The 14,046-nt window shown below is 43.7% G+C and overlaps 1 protein-coding gene across 1 annotated transcript; it reads left to right on the plus strand.

The window, feature by feature from the left end:
- Positions 1-216: 216 nt before the first annotated feature.
- LOC306741809 (uncharacterized protein) lies at positions 217-4,539 on the plus strand (the record flags this gene model as incomplete). The annotated part of the gene is made up of 3 exons (XM_079224126.1): positions 217-310; positions 2,165-2,601; positions 4,247-4,539. The coding sequence occupies exons 1-3, from the start codon at positions 306-308 to the stop codon at positions 4,537-4,539; spliced, it is 735 nt and encodes a 244-aa protein (XP_079080252.1). The 5' UTR covers positions 217-305.
- Positions 4,540-14,046: the final 9,507 nt, after the last annotated feature.

Here is a 14,046-nt window from a genome sequence, read left to right on the forward strand (position 1 = left end):
TTTGCATCCGGCCAGCAGTAATTCCACAAAATGAACCACGTGACTTCCTCCTCACCTGTCGTTTGAGTCCCGTAGACTGTGGAGCGTTCTCCTCAAACTTGGCGAGCAGCTGGGTGGCCATGACTTTGACTTTGTTGTGGTTCCCCACAGCACAGGAATCCATTTTTCTCTACGACAGGACAGCTGGGGCCGACGGCCTGTCGTCACGACCGGTTCTGGATACCTCCTCCTGCGAGAAAGTGGAAAAACTTTTTTTTTGTCCTGTTGATGACATGTCATGAGTTATTTCCACTCCTACTACACCAATGAGGTGATTAAGTGCCAATTTTTACATTTAAACACAACGGACATTTCTCAAACACTGACCTTTGGATTTCGTTTCCTGGATATTGCTATGCTCTGACCAAGTTTGCTGAGGAAGGAGATGGGGGACTTGGTGCTGGATATCAGTGCTGCCTTCTCCTTAGGACTCAAATTGTGGTTTTCTGTACAGAAATAATAATAGAACAAAATTGGAAAATTAAGAAAAGGAAAAATAGCTGTTTAAATCCTCTTGGTATGAAGGGTTATTGTGTTTTCAACACAGAAGCAGCAGCCCTGCTGCATCACCCACTCTCACCTCCAGGTGGCACTGTGTCCTTAAACATCTCGTAGAACTGGCTGAGGTACATGACCATGGAGAGTTTGTCTGGCTCTGTCACAGAAGACATCTCCTTGCCCGTCAAGCAGGGCGAGATGCCAAATTCCCTCTCTGCCACGTCGAAGCCCAACTGGTTGTTCTTCTCCTGGTCTCGCTCATCCAGGGAAATAAAGTCACTGAGGGCAGAGGGAATGAGACAGGACAGTATAGGTGCAGTGCATGGCATGACCAAGATAAGGGACAGACAGACGAACCATGATAATCATAAGCACATAAGCACTCATCTCAATAACCTTAAACCTCTGCTTCTCCTGTAAATGTATCACAAATACACACGCTCAGGCTACACGTCATTGACTACTAAATATATTAAGTTGTGATTCTTTAGTTCTATTGATTAAATCTTAGTGACAAAGTCATATCAATATTTGACAGAATTTTTTTTCTGTGTACAAAGTAATAGAGAATGAAAAAAATGCGACTTTGAATTAGTATTCTCCATTGATTTAAATATTGAAACCTGACCCCCATTGTGTATCATCATTGAGAGGCAATTAGATTTAATTAACCCCCATTGTATTACATCACAGCCATTAAGGTGTACTTTAGGTGCACTAAAGTGTGATTTTCTTTAGCCACTTGGGGGCAACAGAAACAAGCTGTGGACACAATATTGACATGGTGTCAATTGTCAGCGGTAAACTGTGACAGGCTTGGCATCAGACCTAACGTTAAGCATTTTAATTGGAGGAGCTGCCAAATACAGAACTGGGATCCAAGGATCGATTATTTAATCCGTTTACTTTTATTTTACAAACAACAACAAAAACACTGATTCCAGGAACGAGTTTGAGAAAAATAAAAATGTTATGCTGTATTGAAATGTTATGCTGTATCCTGAGGCACCCAAGTGCTCACGTTCGTTTTTACGACACACCGCGTCTGCACATACTTTGCAAATGGACACTCTAAATTCAACCAGGGCTCTATTCCTCCTGCCCGGCTTACTGAGTTAGCCGGATAATTTTCAGGATAAGATGTAGTAGGTCAGGCTTTTCGGTTCCACGAAGCAAGTTTGGAAAAATCACCATAACAACACATCCAAATCTCTTAACCTGCTCCAGCGCAGGCTTAGTGAAATTCACTAGATAGGCTGGCCACTCCCACCGGACAAAAAAGGCAGCTCCCTTCCTCATTGATAAAGGAGCGATATTAGTTATATTAGTTTTATAGGGAGAGAGTTCTTCCTGATCGCCAAGATCCATTCTCACATCATCATGACTTCCTGTACGAGCGCGATCAATTCTGCCGACAAGGAATCATTTATTTACGAGACCGCCTCGAGCCGTACATTGAGCACCACACGCCCAGCCGAGCATCGACTGTCTCACATACTGTATGCAGACTGGATCACAGAGTGTCTCACATACACATTTTCAAACTCCTAGCTATATGGTAATCTACACATACATGTATATACACATATATAGTACATGATACATACCTGGGTGTTTCCATCGACAGCCGACTGAACTGGAAGGCCAACGTCAACGCTGTGTACAAGAAGGGGATGAGTCGACTCTTTTTCCTGAGGAAGCTTCGATCCTTCAATGTGTGCAGCAAGATGCTGGAGATGTTCTACCAGTCGGTTGTGGCCAGCGCCCTGTACTTCGCTATTGTCTGCTGGGGGAGCAGCATTGGAGCCGGTGACACCAACAGACTTAACAAGCTAGTTAAGAAGGCCGGCTCCATCATCGGCTGTAAGCTGGAGTTTCTGGAGCAGGTGATGGAGAGGGGGACGCTGAAGAAACTTTTGTCCATATTGGACAACCTGGACCACCCTCTCCACCACCTGCTGCAGGGCCAGAGGAGCACTTTTCTAAGAGATTCCTCACGCTCCGCTGCAATAAGGACCGTTACAGGAGAACATTCCTGCCGACAGCTATACGGCTTTACAACAAGTCACCGCTTGCTAGTTCGTCCGTGGATTAGTTCATCACTGTACCATACATACTTTGCATTTTGCACTTTGCACTATCTGTTTATCGAATTTACTTATTTACTTAATTAATGAATACACTCTTCAGCTGTAAATATAAATATATTTCATTCCAGTTAGTTGTATTCTATTCTATTTTATTGTGTATATTTAAATATATATATATATATATATATATATATATATATATATATATACATATATATATTACTTTATTTTAATTTGTATATATCTCTCATCCCTGTTGCTTCTTTATATATTTGATCTTTTATCTTGTGTGTTTGTATTTCAAGTGGTAAGGCGCTACTGATGACGACAAAAAAATTTCCCCTTGGGGATTAATAAAGTATATATTAATTAATTCATTTCATTCAAGTATCTATTAATTTGTATACTACTGCCAGCTGACACATCTAACTTGTTTGATATTTTGCGATGCTTATGTCTCACAGCAGGGGCGGCGCTATGCTGCGTTCACAGCCAACAGTTGGCTGTGAATGCAGCATTAGACTTTGCCATGATTATGGACTTGACTTCCTCATATGCGTTCATGATCATCTCCTGCTCGTCAGCGGAGACAAAAGAGGCTGTTTCTCTGAGTTTATTCGCCATTGTAGCATTTGAATATCATGGAATCTGTGTTCGACTAATTTAAGCTGGATAATAGGACATTTGATCGACTTTGTTGAAGCATGTATGAGGAATGGGGCCCAGATGTTCTGGATCATGACAACGTAAACAGTTTTTCATAGTTTTATTTTCTGTACGATTGCAGTTCATGGTTATCCCAGAGGGAGCATGCTGCTTCCCTTCACTGATGCAGCACTTAGTAGTACAGAGAGGGGTCATGGTACTCTACTCCACAGGGCTATGTGTGTGTGTGTGTGTGTGTGTGTGTGTGTGTGTGTGTGTGTGTGTGTGTGTGTGAATTTACAAACGCAGCGCAGGTATTTGATGCACTTTTCATCTACCAAGAAAAGTACCACACCCTCAAAAGCGATACACCTTTCAGGTGTAACACAAGGCGGTTAGTTGTGTGAAAACACTGTGAAAGGCGTAAAGTTTATAAGACGAAAAACATAACGCCGTCCATCAACAACATGGGAGCCACGCCACGTTGGCTTCACTTTTCTGACCCAGAGTCTGCTGCAGGTTCCCAGTCTGCCCAAATGTGCTGCCACGGCAACAACTCAACGTGCAAAAAAAAAGAAACAAAAAGAGCTGGAGGTTAACTGAATCTGAGCCCATGTTTCTGTAGCCTATATTAGACCCAATCCAACCATGACAGTATTACTAATCGATTAGTCTCAAAACTCAAAATAGCACAGCCAATAAAAAAGATTAACATCCAATCTCGGTCTGAGACGACTCAAGGGGATATTTACTGGCGACAAGGAGTCTTGTAAAAAATTCATATTAGTAACAGCTTCAGTGTTGTGGTGCATTCATGGACCCAGATGCAGCTACAGGACAGCAGAGTTATTTCTTAAACCAGTGTTTTATTGAAAAGGATGAGAACAGGGAGAAAAAAACTAAGTCTGGGTGCAGACAGACCTGCAAGAAAACAAGAAGAATAGTCAGTTAGAGGCGCGTGACCGCGCTCCTAGAAGCAGCTGACGAAGCCGGCACTAAGCTGTCCGTCAAACGGAGGCGCGCGCCCGCGCTCCGCGCCGAGCCGGAAAGTGGCCGTGCCGCGTCCGCGTACTCCTCTCAGGTCCGAGCCGGAAAGTGGCTTTTAACGGCGGGTAGACTGGCAGGCAGGATCGACTGCGTGACGCCCGAGGCTGGACACGGGATGTTTAAGCCTCACCGCTGTCCTCCGTGGAACGAGCGGGAGGTCCTCTTCTCGCAGGTGAAACCCCTCGACACTGGCAGGAAGATTGGCAAACGAACGGACTGACACCGGAGGCGAGGATGACCGGAGTGTTCATCAGCAGGAGATAATCACGGGAAATGAGAATCGGCTGTGCTCACAGAGAGAGGAGCGGCTGTGGACGGAACTCACAGAAACACACAGGGTTGGGCAAAAATCCTCACATTCAGAGTCTGACAATCCCTCGGCTCCTCACGATTACATTACAATTCAGAGGAGCTATGATGCAATTATAAAACGATTATCGATTCTTCTGCTATTTTAAAAACACTGCATATTTGTAGTGATTCATGATAATAGTACAAAAACACATGAATTTACATCCATTGCCTTTTGTTAATTCAATATTAGTAAGAAATAGAAGAGTCGACTGGAGGGTCACCTTTTCAAGCACTGCAAAGAGAACCAACAAGAAAACAAATGAAATTGGGCGTGTAGTAGCACCCTCAGTAGAAACACAGATGTCAGCATGTTCCGAGTCATGTGACATAACAAGCTGAGCCAGAAGTCTTTCTTATCTATTTGTGAACACCAATATTTGGTCTAGAACGTAAACAATACGCACGTGTTTTACGTCTGTTGCGTTCAGGGGCAGCGGTAAGGAACGGACAGCCCGCTGTCACAGAATTGTTACAGGCGATTGTTGAGAATTGAGCTTGAAATGTCAGATTATTGAGTATTCGGTTCTTTTGCATGGAGTTATAATCTTTCATGAGAGAATTACGATGCATCTCAGAATCTATTTTTCTCTAACTCGGGTCCATCTTTCCCTGTAAACTAGGAAGTGTAACCTGAAACATGGAGGCAAACATAGTCTCCAAGGCTTAGCCATGACCACTGTGGAATGGAGGCATGCAGGAGAGAAGAAGAGGAGAGGAGAATGTCTTCAAAGACGAAGATCAAAATAATCAAAAGTTGGATAAAAACTATAGGCCTGTAGTACATTTAACACTAGAATCAGAAACCGTTTATTTGCCAGGAATGTTTACACAAACAAGGAATTTTTCTAGGCGGAAGGTGCATACATTAGACATGAGACTTTGGACGAGACAAACAACAATCATCAACAACAACAGTGCAATGGGTATTAAATTAAGTATAAGATAAAGTAAACAGATAACGTTAATGTAAGTGTATGTTAAAGTGACTTGTGTGTTCAAGTTAAAGTGTATGTTAAAGTGACATTAGTGTTTAAATAAATATGAAGTGTGCAGGGGAGTGACCGGTAAGAAAAAAGAAGAAGAAGAACATCCTATGCTGGGCCTTCTTAGTGATGGAGCTGATGTTCAGCTCCCACTTGAGGCCCTGGGTTAGGATGGAGCCCAGGAAGCGGAAGGACTCCACAGCGTCGACAGGGGAGTCACACGGGGTGAGAGGGGCGGGTGGTACTGCATTCTTCCTGAAGTCCACAACCATCTCCACTGTCTTCAGAGTGTTGAGCTCCAGGTTGTTTTGGCTGCACCAGGTCCCAGGTGCAGTCTCCCACCTGTAGGCGGACTCGTCCCCACCAGAGATGAGTCCAATGAGGGTGGTGTCATCCGCGAACTTCAGGAGCTTGACGGACTGGTGACTGGAGGTGCAGCTGTTGGTGTACAGGGAGGAGAGCAGAGGGGAAAGAACGCAGCCTTGGGGGGAACCGGTGCTGATGGTCCGAGAGCCTGAGACGTGTTTCCCCAGCTTCACGTCCCACACGTCAATCAGAGACTGACTTCTTTTTTCTCCTGGCAAACCAAAACATCTCATTCTTGTGTCTCTCTGTGTGTTCAGGGCCGAGACATAAAAAAAATTAACCTTCGAAGACCTCATGTTCATGACCAACATTTGAAGCAGTGTTGGCAGTAACAATTTATCCGTTTCAAAAGTGTTGAGTCTTTTTTCATGAAGGTTTAATGACACTTTGTCTGCACAGAAGCAACACTCTCAGAGCCTGCACAGGCATACCAAATGAAATGTTTGCAGATAAGGATGCATGCTGGAGCACAAGCAGTAAATACTGTTCTCATGAATGCATGAATACACTAATTTGCACTCGCACATTTAAAATGCTTGTCTAACCTATGCAGATACACAGCAGCACAGCTTACAAGCCACCGATAACACTTCTGTGTATTTTATGTGAAAACACTAAACAAACAGTAAAAGTCCATGTAGATCAATCACACTAATAATGTAAATCATGCGACACGAAAAACATATCATAGCAAACTTTTTCCACATGGGTGAAAAATCTATTAATTAAACACTAGAGGAGCTGTTGCAGTGCTGCAGCCTGCCGTTCATAGCCTGCAACTGCATGGTTTACTTCAGGGACTGATTAGTCTTTCTTGTCACATCAAATTGACAAATGCACACTAATTGACAACAGCCATTTACCATTTCTGACAATTCTGGCTGACAAATGTCTCTAGTCTCGTCTTAAATAAGCTTGCACACACACACACACACACACACACACACACACACACACACACACACACGAAGTAGGCATCAACTGGAGGCTCACTGGGTTGAGCGTGGAGCAATCGACATATTGGCGGGCTTTGCTCCCTCAAAGGCAGACTTGCACGGTGTATTTGGATGGGGCTAAAAAGGTATTCCGGGTGACACTTCATCAATCAGGACCCCGCAGGTCGGTCCACACACCCTGTGTGACCTCCCTCAATGCCCGTAGTAGTGCAAAAAAATCGTCCGTATAGCAGAGTGAGCGTCTGCTGTCTACACATGACGTCTGTATGAATACGTCGTGTAGTGGGCAGTGTTCAATACACGCGCAGGTCGGTCTGACAGTAACTCCCGGGACACTTTTCCCAGTCCGCACCTGATGTGGACACACGGCACTGAAGGCCTAGGTCGAAAATGCACGGCCTGCCACTGCTATACAGTAAACTCAAGTGATACAGTCCAAATAGTCTCATCTCATTTTGCAACTGTTCCTCCTTGTGCCAAATGAGCATGAAGGACCTTGAGCTGCTCGGCACAAACTGTACAGTCAGAGTCTGTTGTGCAATCTAAAGTGGCTGCTACTGTCCTCTAGATTGCAAGGCAAGGCAAGGCAAGTTTATTTGTATAGCACATTTCAACAACAAGGCGATTCAAAGTGCTTCACATAAAACCATTAAAAGCATCAAAACATAATGCAGATTTAAAAACAGTTAAGAAAACATTAAAACAGTCAAAAAACAAATAAAAATGTAGAAAAAGCAACTTAAAAAATAAAAGTTGAATAAAAGTTGCAGTGCAGTTTAAGAAATAAAATGCAGTAGTGAGATGCAGTAATTGAATCTGGTTCAGTTAAAGGCAGCAGCAAACAGAAAAGTCTTCAATGTGGACTTAAAGGAGCTGAGGGTCTCAGCAGACCTGCAGCTTTCAGGGACCTTGTTCCAGATATGTGGAGCAGAAAAGCTGAACGCTGCTTCTCCATGTTTAGTTCTGACTCTTGGAACAGAAAGTAGACTCGTACCAGACGACCTGAGTGGCCGGGATGGTTCATAAGGTAGCAGTAGATCGCAAACATACTTAGGCCCTAAACCATTCAGTGCTTTATAAACCAGCAGCAGGATTTTAAAGTCAATTCTTTGTTTGACAGGAAGCCAGTGCAAAGACCTCAGAACTGGAGTGATGTGATCCACTTTCCTGGTCTTAGTGAGGACTCGAGCTGCAGCGTTCAGAGGCATCGTGCTGTCCCAGATCCTGATCTCTCAGATCCAAAATGAGATTACCTCAGTGTTGTGAGAGCGGGCCGCCACAGGAGGAGGAGACAGGAAGAAAAGAACTTACAGTACTCAGCTCGGCTTGTCTGACATGTGCAAGGGTGTCTTTTTTTATTGCTACTGTATCACTGCGACATCCAATACATTTCTTGTTTTAACGTGCTGTTGCCTCTAGGTATAAAAGTGCAATGCATTTTAAAAAACAGGGGGCACACAGACAAGGTGTGCTCAAAGAAGGAGCGTGAACGAAGCACCCGATGTGCGTGTGTCCAAGATGGCGGCGACGGCGGTGGCCGTAGAACAGGTCGTGAACAAGATAGCGCCCGGGAAGTTGCGGGAGGAGAAGACTGCACCTTCAGGGCACACGCAGAAGATGCCAGCCTCTCAGGGCAACGGCTACAGACCCAAAGAAAGAGGCTGATCGTGGACACGGGCGCGTCGTCCCACATTATCAACGACAGGAGCAAATTCAAGAGCTTTGACAGCACCTTCAAGCCGGAGAGACACAGCATGGAGCTGGCAGACGGGAAGCGTACCGTCGGGGTGGCACAAGGCAGGGGGGATGCACAAGTATGCCTCATAAACAGCGAGGGGCGCCGGTGTGCAGTGACTTTTAAGAACGCCCTCTACATCCCCTTGTACCCCCAAGAACTCTTCTTGGTGAAGTCTGCTACCTCTCACGGTGCCAAAGTGTTCTTCGACGAAGGTAAAGATGTCATAGTAATGCCGGGTGGCACAAGGTATAATATTTATGTATGTAAGAAAATGTACTACTTGCAAACCAAGTGTGATATAGATGATGTGTGTCATGTCAGCTATGATATCCAGACATGGCATGAGATAATGGGTCACTGCAATTACGAAGATATCTTGAAACTGCAGGATGTAACAGAAGGCATGCACATTAAAGGTGAAAAGTGTAGGCCTGATAAAGAGTGTGCATGAAGGGAAAATTCACTCAAACGAGAAACAGAGATCCGACTGATAAGGTAAAGGCACCACTTGAGCTGGTGAACACAGACCTGACTGGTCCAGTAAACAATGAGTCCAAAGATGGTTTCAAGTGCATGCAGTCTTTCACAGATGTGTGTACGGGGGCAGTGTTTGTTTACTTCCTGAAAGCAAAAAGTGATGCAGTTCAGGCCACTGAGAAGTACCTGGCAGATGTAGCGCCTTATGGCTAGGGATGGATATCGTTTGGATTTTTACCGATACCGGTGCTAAACCGATACTTTTAAAACGATACCGGTGCCTGAACCGATACTTTTTTTATTGCCAAGACAATTTTTTTTCTTCAAATTGAACAATATTATTAACTGTTTAAAGTATACTATAGATATAAATAAATAAGTACATACAAAACACACTTCAAACTACAGCTTCAAACCTTTTAACTTCAAACTATAAAATATATATATTTAAAAAAAGAACAGACACAAGCATCAGGTGGCCTGAGGGGACCGTGTGCAACAGAACTCAGACACTGTTGGATCCTAAAACTGCTGCTATACTGGACTACACGTCATCATTAATATCATCTGGAGAGATTTGTTCCATCAAGCTGAGGACGGACGTTCAAAAGCTCGTGCTCGTGTCTCCAGCGATCTCTGTGTGCGCGCACTGTGTGTGTGTGAGCGCTGGAAGCCCCGCCCCCTCGAGCCCCGCTCTGCATGCAGGCAGACAGAGAGCAGAGCAGCGAGTGAGCTCTGATCCGCTATTTTAATAATCGTTTTTAGCGTGCGGGCACCGCGCTACCTTTTTAGTATCTATATACCGTGCAACTTTACAGAGTAGTGTAAAAAAAAATGTATTTAAATCGGCTCAAGCACCGGAAGGAAGCACCGAAATCTGCGTTGCTTTTCAGGACTGAGTTCAATAACAGAGAGTTTCAGACACTATTGAGAAAGAACAAAATCAGACACGAGACTTCCTGTCCTTACTCCCCGCACCAGAACGGGACAGCGGAAAGGGAAGGGCGCACTCTTTTTGAGATGGCCAGATGTAAGCTTATTGACAGTGACCTACCTAAGAGTCTTTGGCACTATGCTATCCAGGAAGCAGCCTATACCAGGAACCGGTGCTTTAACAAACACACAGGCACTACTCCATATACAGCACTGACGGGTAAAAGATGCAATCTAGCCAGTGTACATAAGTTTGGCTCAGTGTGCTATGCCTACCAGCAAGACAGAGGAAAACTAGATTCTAGGTGTGAGAAAGGGCTCTTTGTGGGGCATGACAAGGGCAGTCCCGCCTATCTAGTTTACTACCCCGGTAAAGGAAAAGTGCAGAAGTACAGACTGGTAAAGTTTGCCACCAAGACAACCTGTGAAAACGAGACTCAGACACAGGAGCTAGGACTGAACCCCACAGTAGATTGTGACAAGAGCATAGAGACTCTACAGCCTAGTGTACTGAGCACAGATGTACAGGCTGACGGTCCACAGTCAGCACCAGGGGATGATGGCGAGAAGCACCCTAGGGTGACGTCACATGCCTCAGACAGTGGAAGATATCCCACCAGAGAGCGTAAACCCCCGGGGTATCTGAGAGATTATACTGTGGAAGATATTGATGATGACAGTACACTCATTAGTGTAGATTATTGCTACCGAGCAGTTAATGGTGTACCTCTGACCTTTAAAGAGGCCATGACATCAACTGACTCGGGAAAGTGGAAGGAAGCGATGGACGAGGAGATGAAGTCCCTAGAGGACAACCAGACTTTTACCCTGACTAAGTTACCAGAGGGCAGGAAGACAGTGGGAGGAAGATGGGTATACACGATCAAGGATGCCATTGACGGACACGACCAGTACAAAGCTAGGTTTGTAGCGAAAGGATACAGTCAGAGATCAGGGATTGATTATGACGAGACATTTTCACCAACAGCCAATCTTACAAGTATACGGGTAGTGATGCAGAAGGCAGCCCAAGACGATTTGATCTTGCATCAAATGGACGTGAAAACAGCCTATCTGCACGCCCCCATTGATCGAGATATCTACATGGAACAACCTGAAGGTTACGAAAAAGAGGGAGAGAAGCTGGCGTGTAAACTAGAGAAATCAATTTACGGCCTGAAGCAGTCGGGGCGTAATTGGAATGAGATGCTCCACAGATGTCTAGTAGATGACAACTTCACTCAGAACCCAACGGATCACTGTGTCTACACAAAAGAGTCTAAAGCGGCAGGGAAGGTAATAGTAGTTATCTGGGTGGATGATCTTATCATTGCAGCCAGCAGCAACAAGAGTCTAGAGAAAGTGAAAAACATGTTGTCTACCAGATTTGAAATGAAGGACCTAGGTAGGTTGAAGTATTTTCTGGGCTTGGACTTCAGCCAGTCTGATGGCTGTGTAAAAGTGTCACAAAAGAGGTATGTTGAAAAGATACTGGAACGTTTTGACACGCAGGAGTGTAGGATCAGAGAAACACCATGTGACCCAAAGTTAGACTACTCTGAAGATGCACCTAAAATGTCTGATGTGAAGAAGTACAGAGAGGCTGTCGGCAGCCTCATTTACTTGACAACCTGTACACGTCCTGACCTATGTTTCGTGGTGAGCAAGTTATCACAGCATGTTGCTGACCCTACAGATGAACACTGGCTTACGGTGAAACATGTTTTGCGTTATCTCAGGGGTACTGCAGACAAACAGCTCTGCTTCAGAAAGAGCGGAGAGAGTCTAGGCCTACAGGCATATAGTGACGCAGACTGGGCTGCGGACGCTAGTGACAGACGCAGTACTACCGGGTATTGTGTAGGTATGGGTAAAGACAGCTCGTAAAGTACATGGCTCTAGCTCTAACAATACAGGAGTGTATTTATTTGGAGCAACTACTGGGAGGCATAGATACCTATGTGTATAAGAAAACTGTTGTTTATGAGGACAACCAGGGAACAATTGCGCTTGCCAGGAACCCTGTGTGTAGACAAAGATGTAAGCATGTGGACATTAAATATCACTTCATTAGGTCTACCATAAGGGAAGATAAGATGTCACTTGCTTACTGTCCCACAGACGACATGGTCGCAGATGTTATGACAAAGCCCGCCTCCAAACTTAAGCTGAGGAAATTTGCAGGAGTCATGTTTGGTGTGTAAAAATGTTGACGTTTGAACATGCCATTTTTGTTTGTTTTGTTTATTTGGTTATGTAAAAGTTATACAGTATACATGTCATTCATAAGTGGGAGTGTTGAGAGTTGATAAATGTATGAATGCATGTAATTACATTTGTTCAGAAGGAGGCGCTGTTGCACCTCCATATGGCATGAAGTCACATGACACCACTTCTTTATAAGGGGGATGTTCGCTCTCCCCTCTCTCTCTCTCTCTCTCTCTGTTTTGTACCTGACTCTCACAGAAGAGCAGCCTGTAGCAAATAAACAATGCCATGCAATGATGGCTGAAGAGACAAACGTCTGAACGTCCGTTCATTCCTCAGAATTATTATTCCGCTGTGCAGGTAGGCAAAAGGTATAAGCCGACCTGTTAACAGTGGGTTATTTTATAATGATGTAACAATCAGAATTTCAAAACATACATTAAAATACAAGACGCATTCCGCCAGTAGAAATCAATCCTGTGCGTATAAGCAGGACCCAGGACACAGTATAAATACCACACACTGTGTATAAATACGATCATTTTTTACCAATATTTTAAGTGGATTTTTATTAGAATGTTCGTTAAAAACTGTCCGCAGCAGAAAACAACTCTGTTCCGGTGATTTGGCATCTACACACGCTGTCTGTTTAGTTTTACAGCTGTAAGGCTAAATACTCCATGCTGTTTAAGCCAGACTGGATACTGGATTAGCTAATGCTGAGAGTCACTGCTGAGAGTATGTGAAATTACAAAATGGCCAAAAAATGGATTATGTTAACCTGAGTGCGCATTCCTTCCAAACCAACACTGTAACAAGATAACTGTAGAATTTACAGTAACTTGCTGGCAGCAATAAGCAAGTAGCTGTAGTATATTTCACAGTACACATATTTCACATATTTCACTGTGAAATGTATCACAGTACCTATTTGTCGACATTTTTACAGTAATAATACCAGTACCGTCATTGTTAATACAGTAGTTATGAAAATACTGTAGGTATAAATCCTCATTTTACTGTAAATGAATAACAGTAAAATAATTACATAGTGTAAAATGAAGACATTTATTTTAATATGTCAACATTTTAAATACAAATTTGTATTCTTGAACATACAACATTTTAAATGGTCCTCTTTCTTCAAGTTACTATGACAATTTAAACCTGTTTTAAAGTAATTTGACAGTAAACAGTTAAATTCAAGCCCTGGAAGCAATAAAATATTCAGGTCAAGTGGGAAATGTATGAAAAAAATGTTTTATCATATATACATACTGAATTGTATTAATAAGATGTACTTATTATGGTAGTAGTGTGTGATAGGGGGATGTTTGCTGAAATTGATTAAATGGGCCTACCAAAAAAACTTGCCGCCACTGCAACTTAGCACCATTGTTTTTTGCATCGAGAGGCCCTGGCAGCAAAGGATTTGGTCCCAGTGCTTCATGGAATATTAAAAGATGTCATCCAAGTGGAAAACAACATTAAACGAAGGTGCAAAGAACACCTGATGTTTTCAAAACCTGTGCCAAGATCTTGGTAGTGAGCATGTACAGGTGTTTTATCATGCCGAGGTACGCTGGCTTTCGAGGGGAAAGGTACTGTCCCGTTTTTATGAACTACGAGCTGAAATCACAGTCTTTCTTGCCCCGAACAATTCGCCTCTTGCAGACCTGTTTAGCGACAGTGTGCAAGCCGGCTTGCATGCG

This window comes from Taurulus bubalis, assembly GCF_910589615.1.
Source record: "Taurulus bubalis genome assembly, chromosome: 9".
Taxonomy (NCBI): domain Eukaryota; kingdom Metazoa; phylum Chordata; class Actinopteri; order Perciformes; family Cottidae; genus Taurulus; species Taurulus bubalis.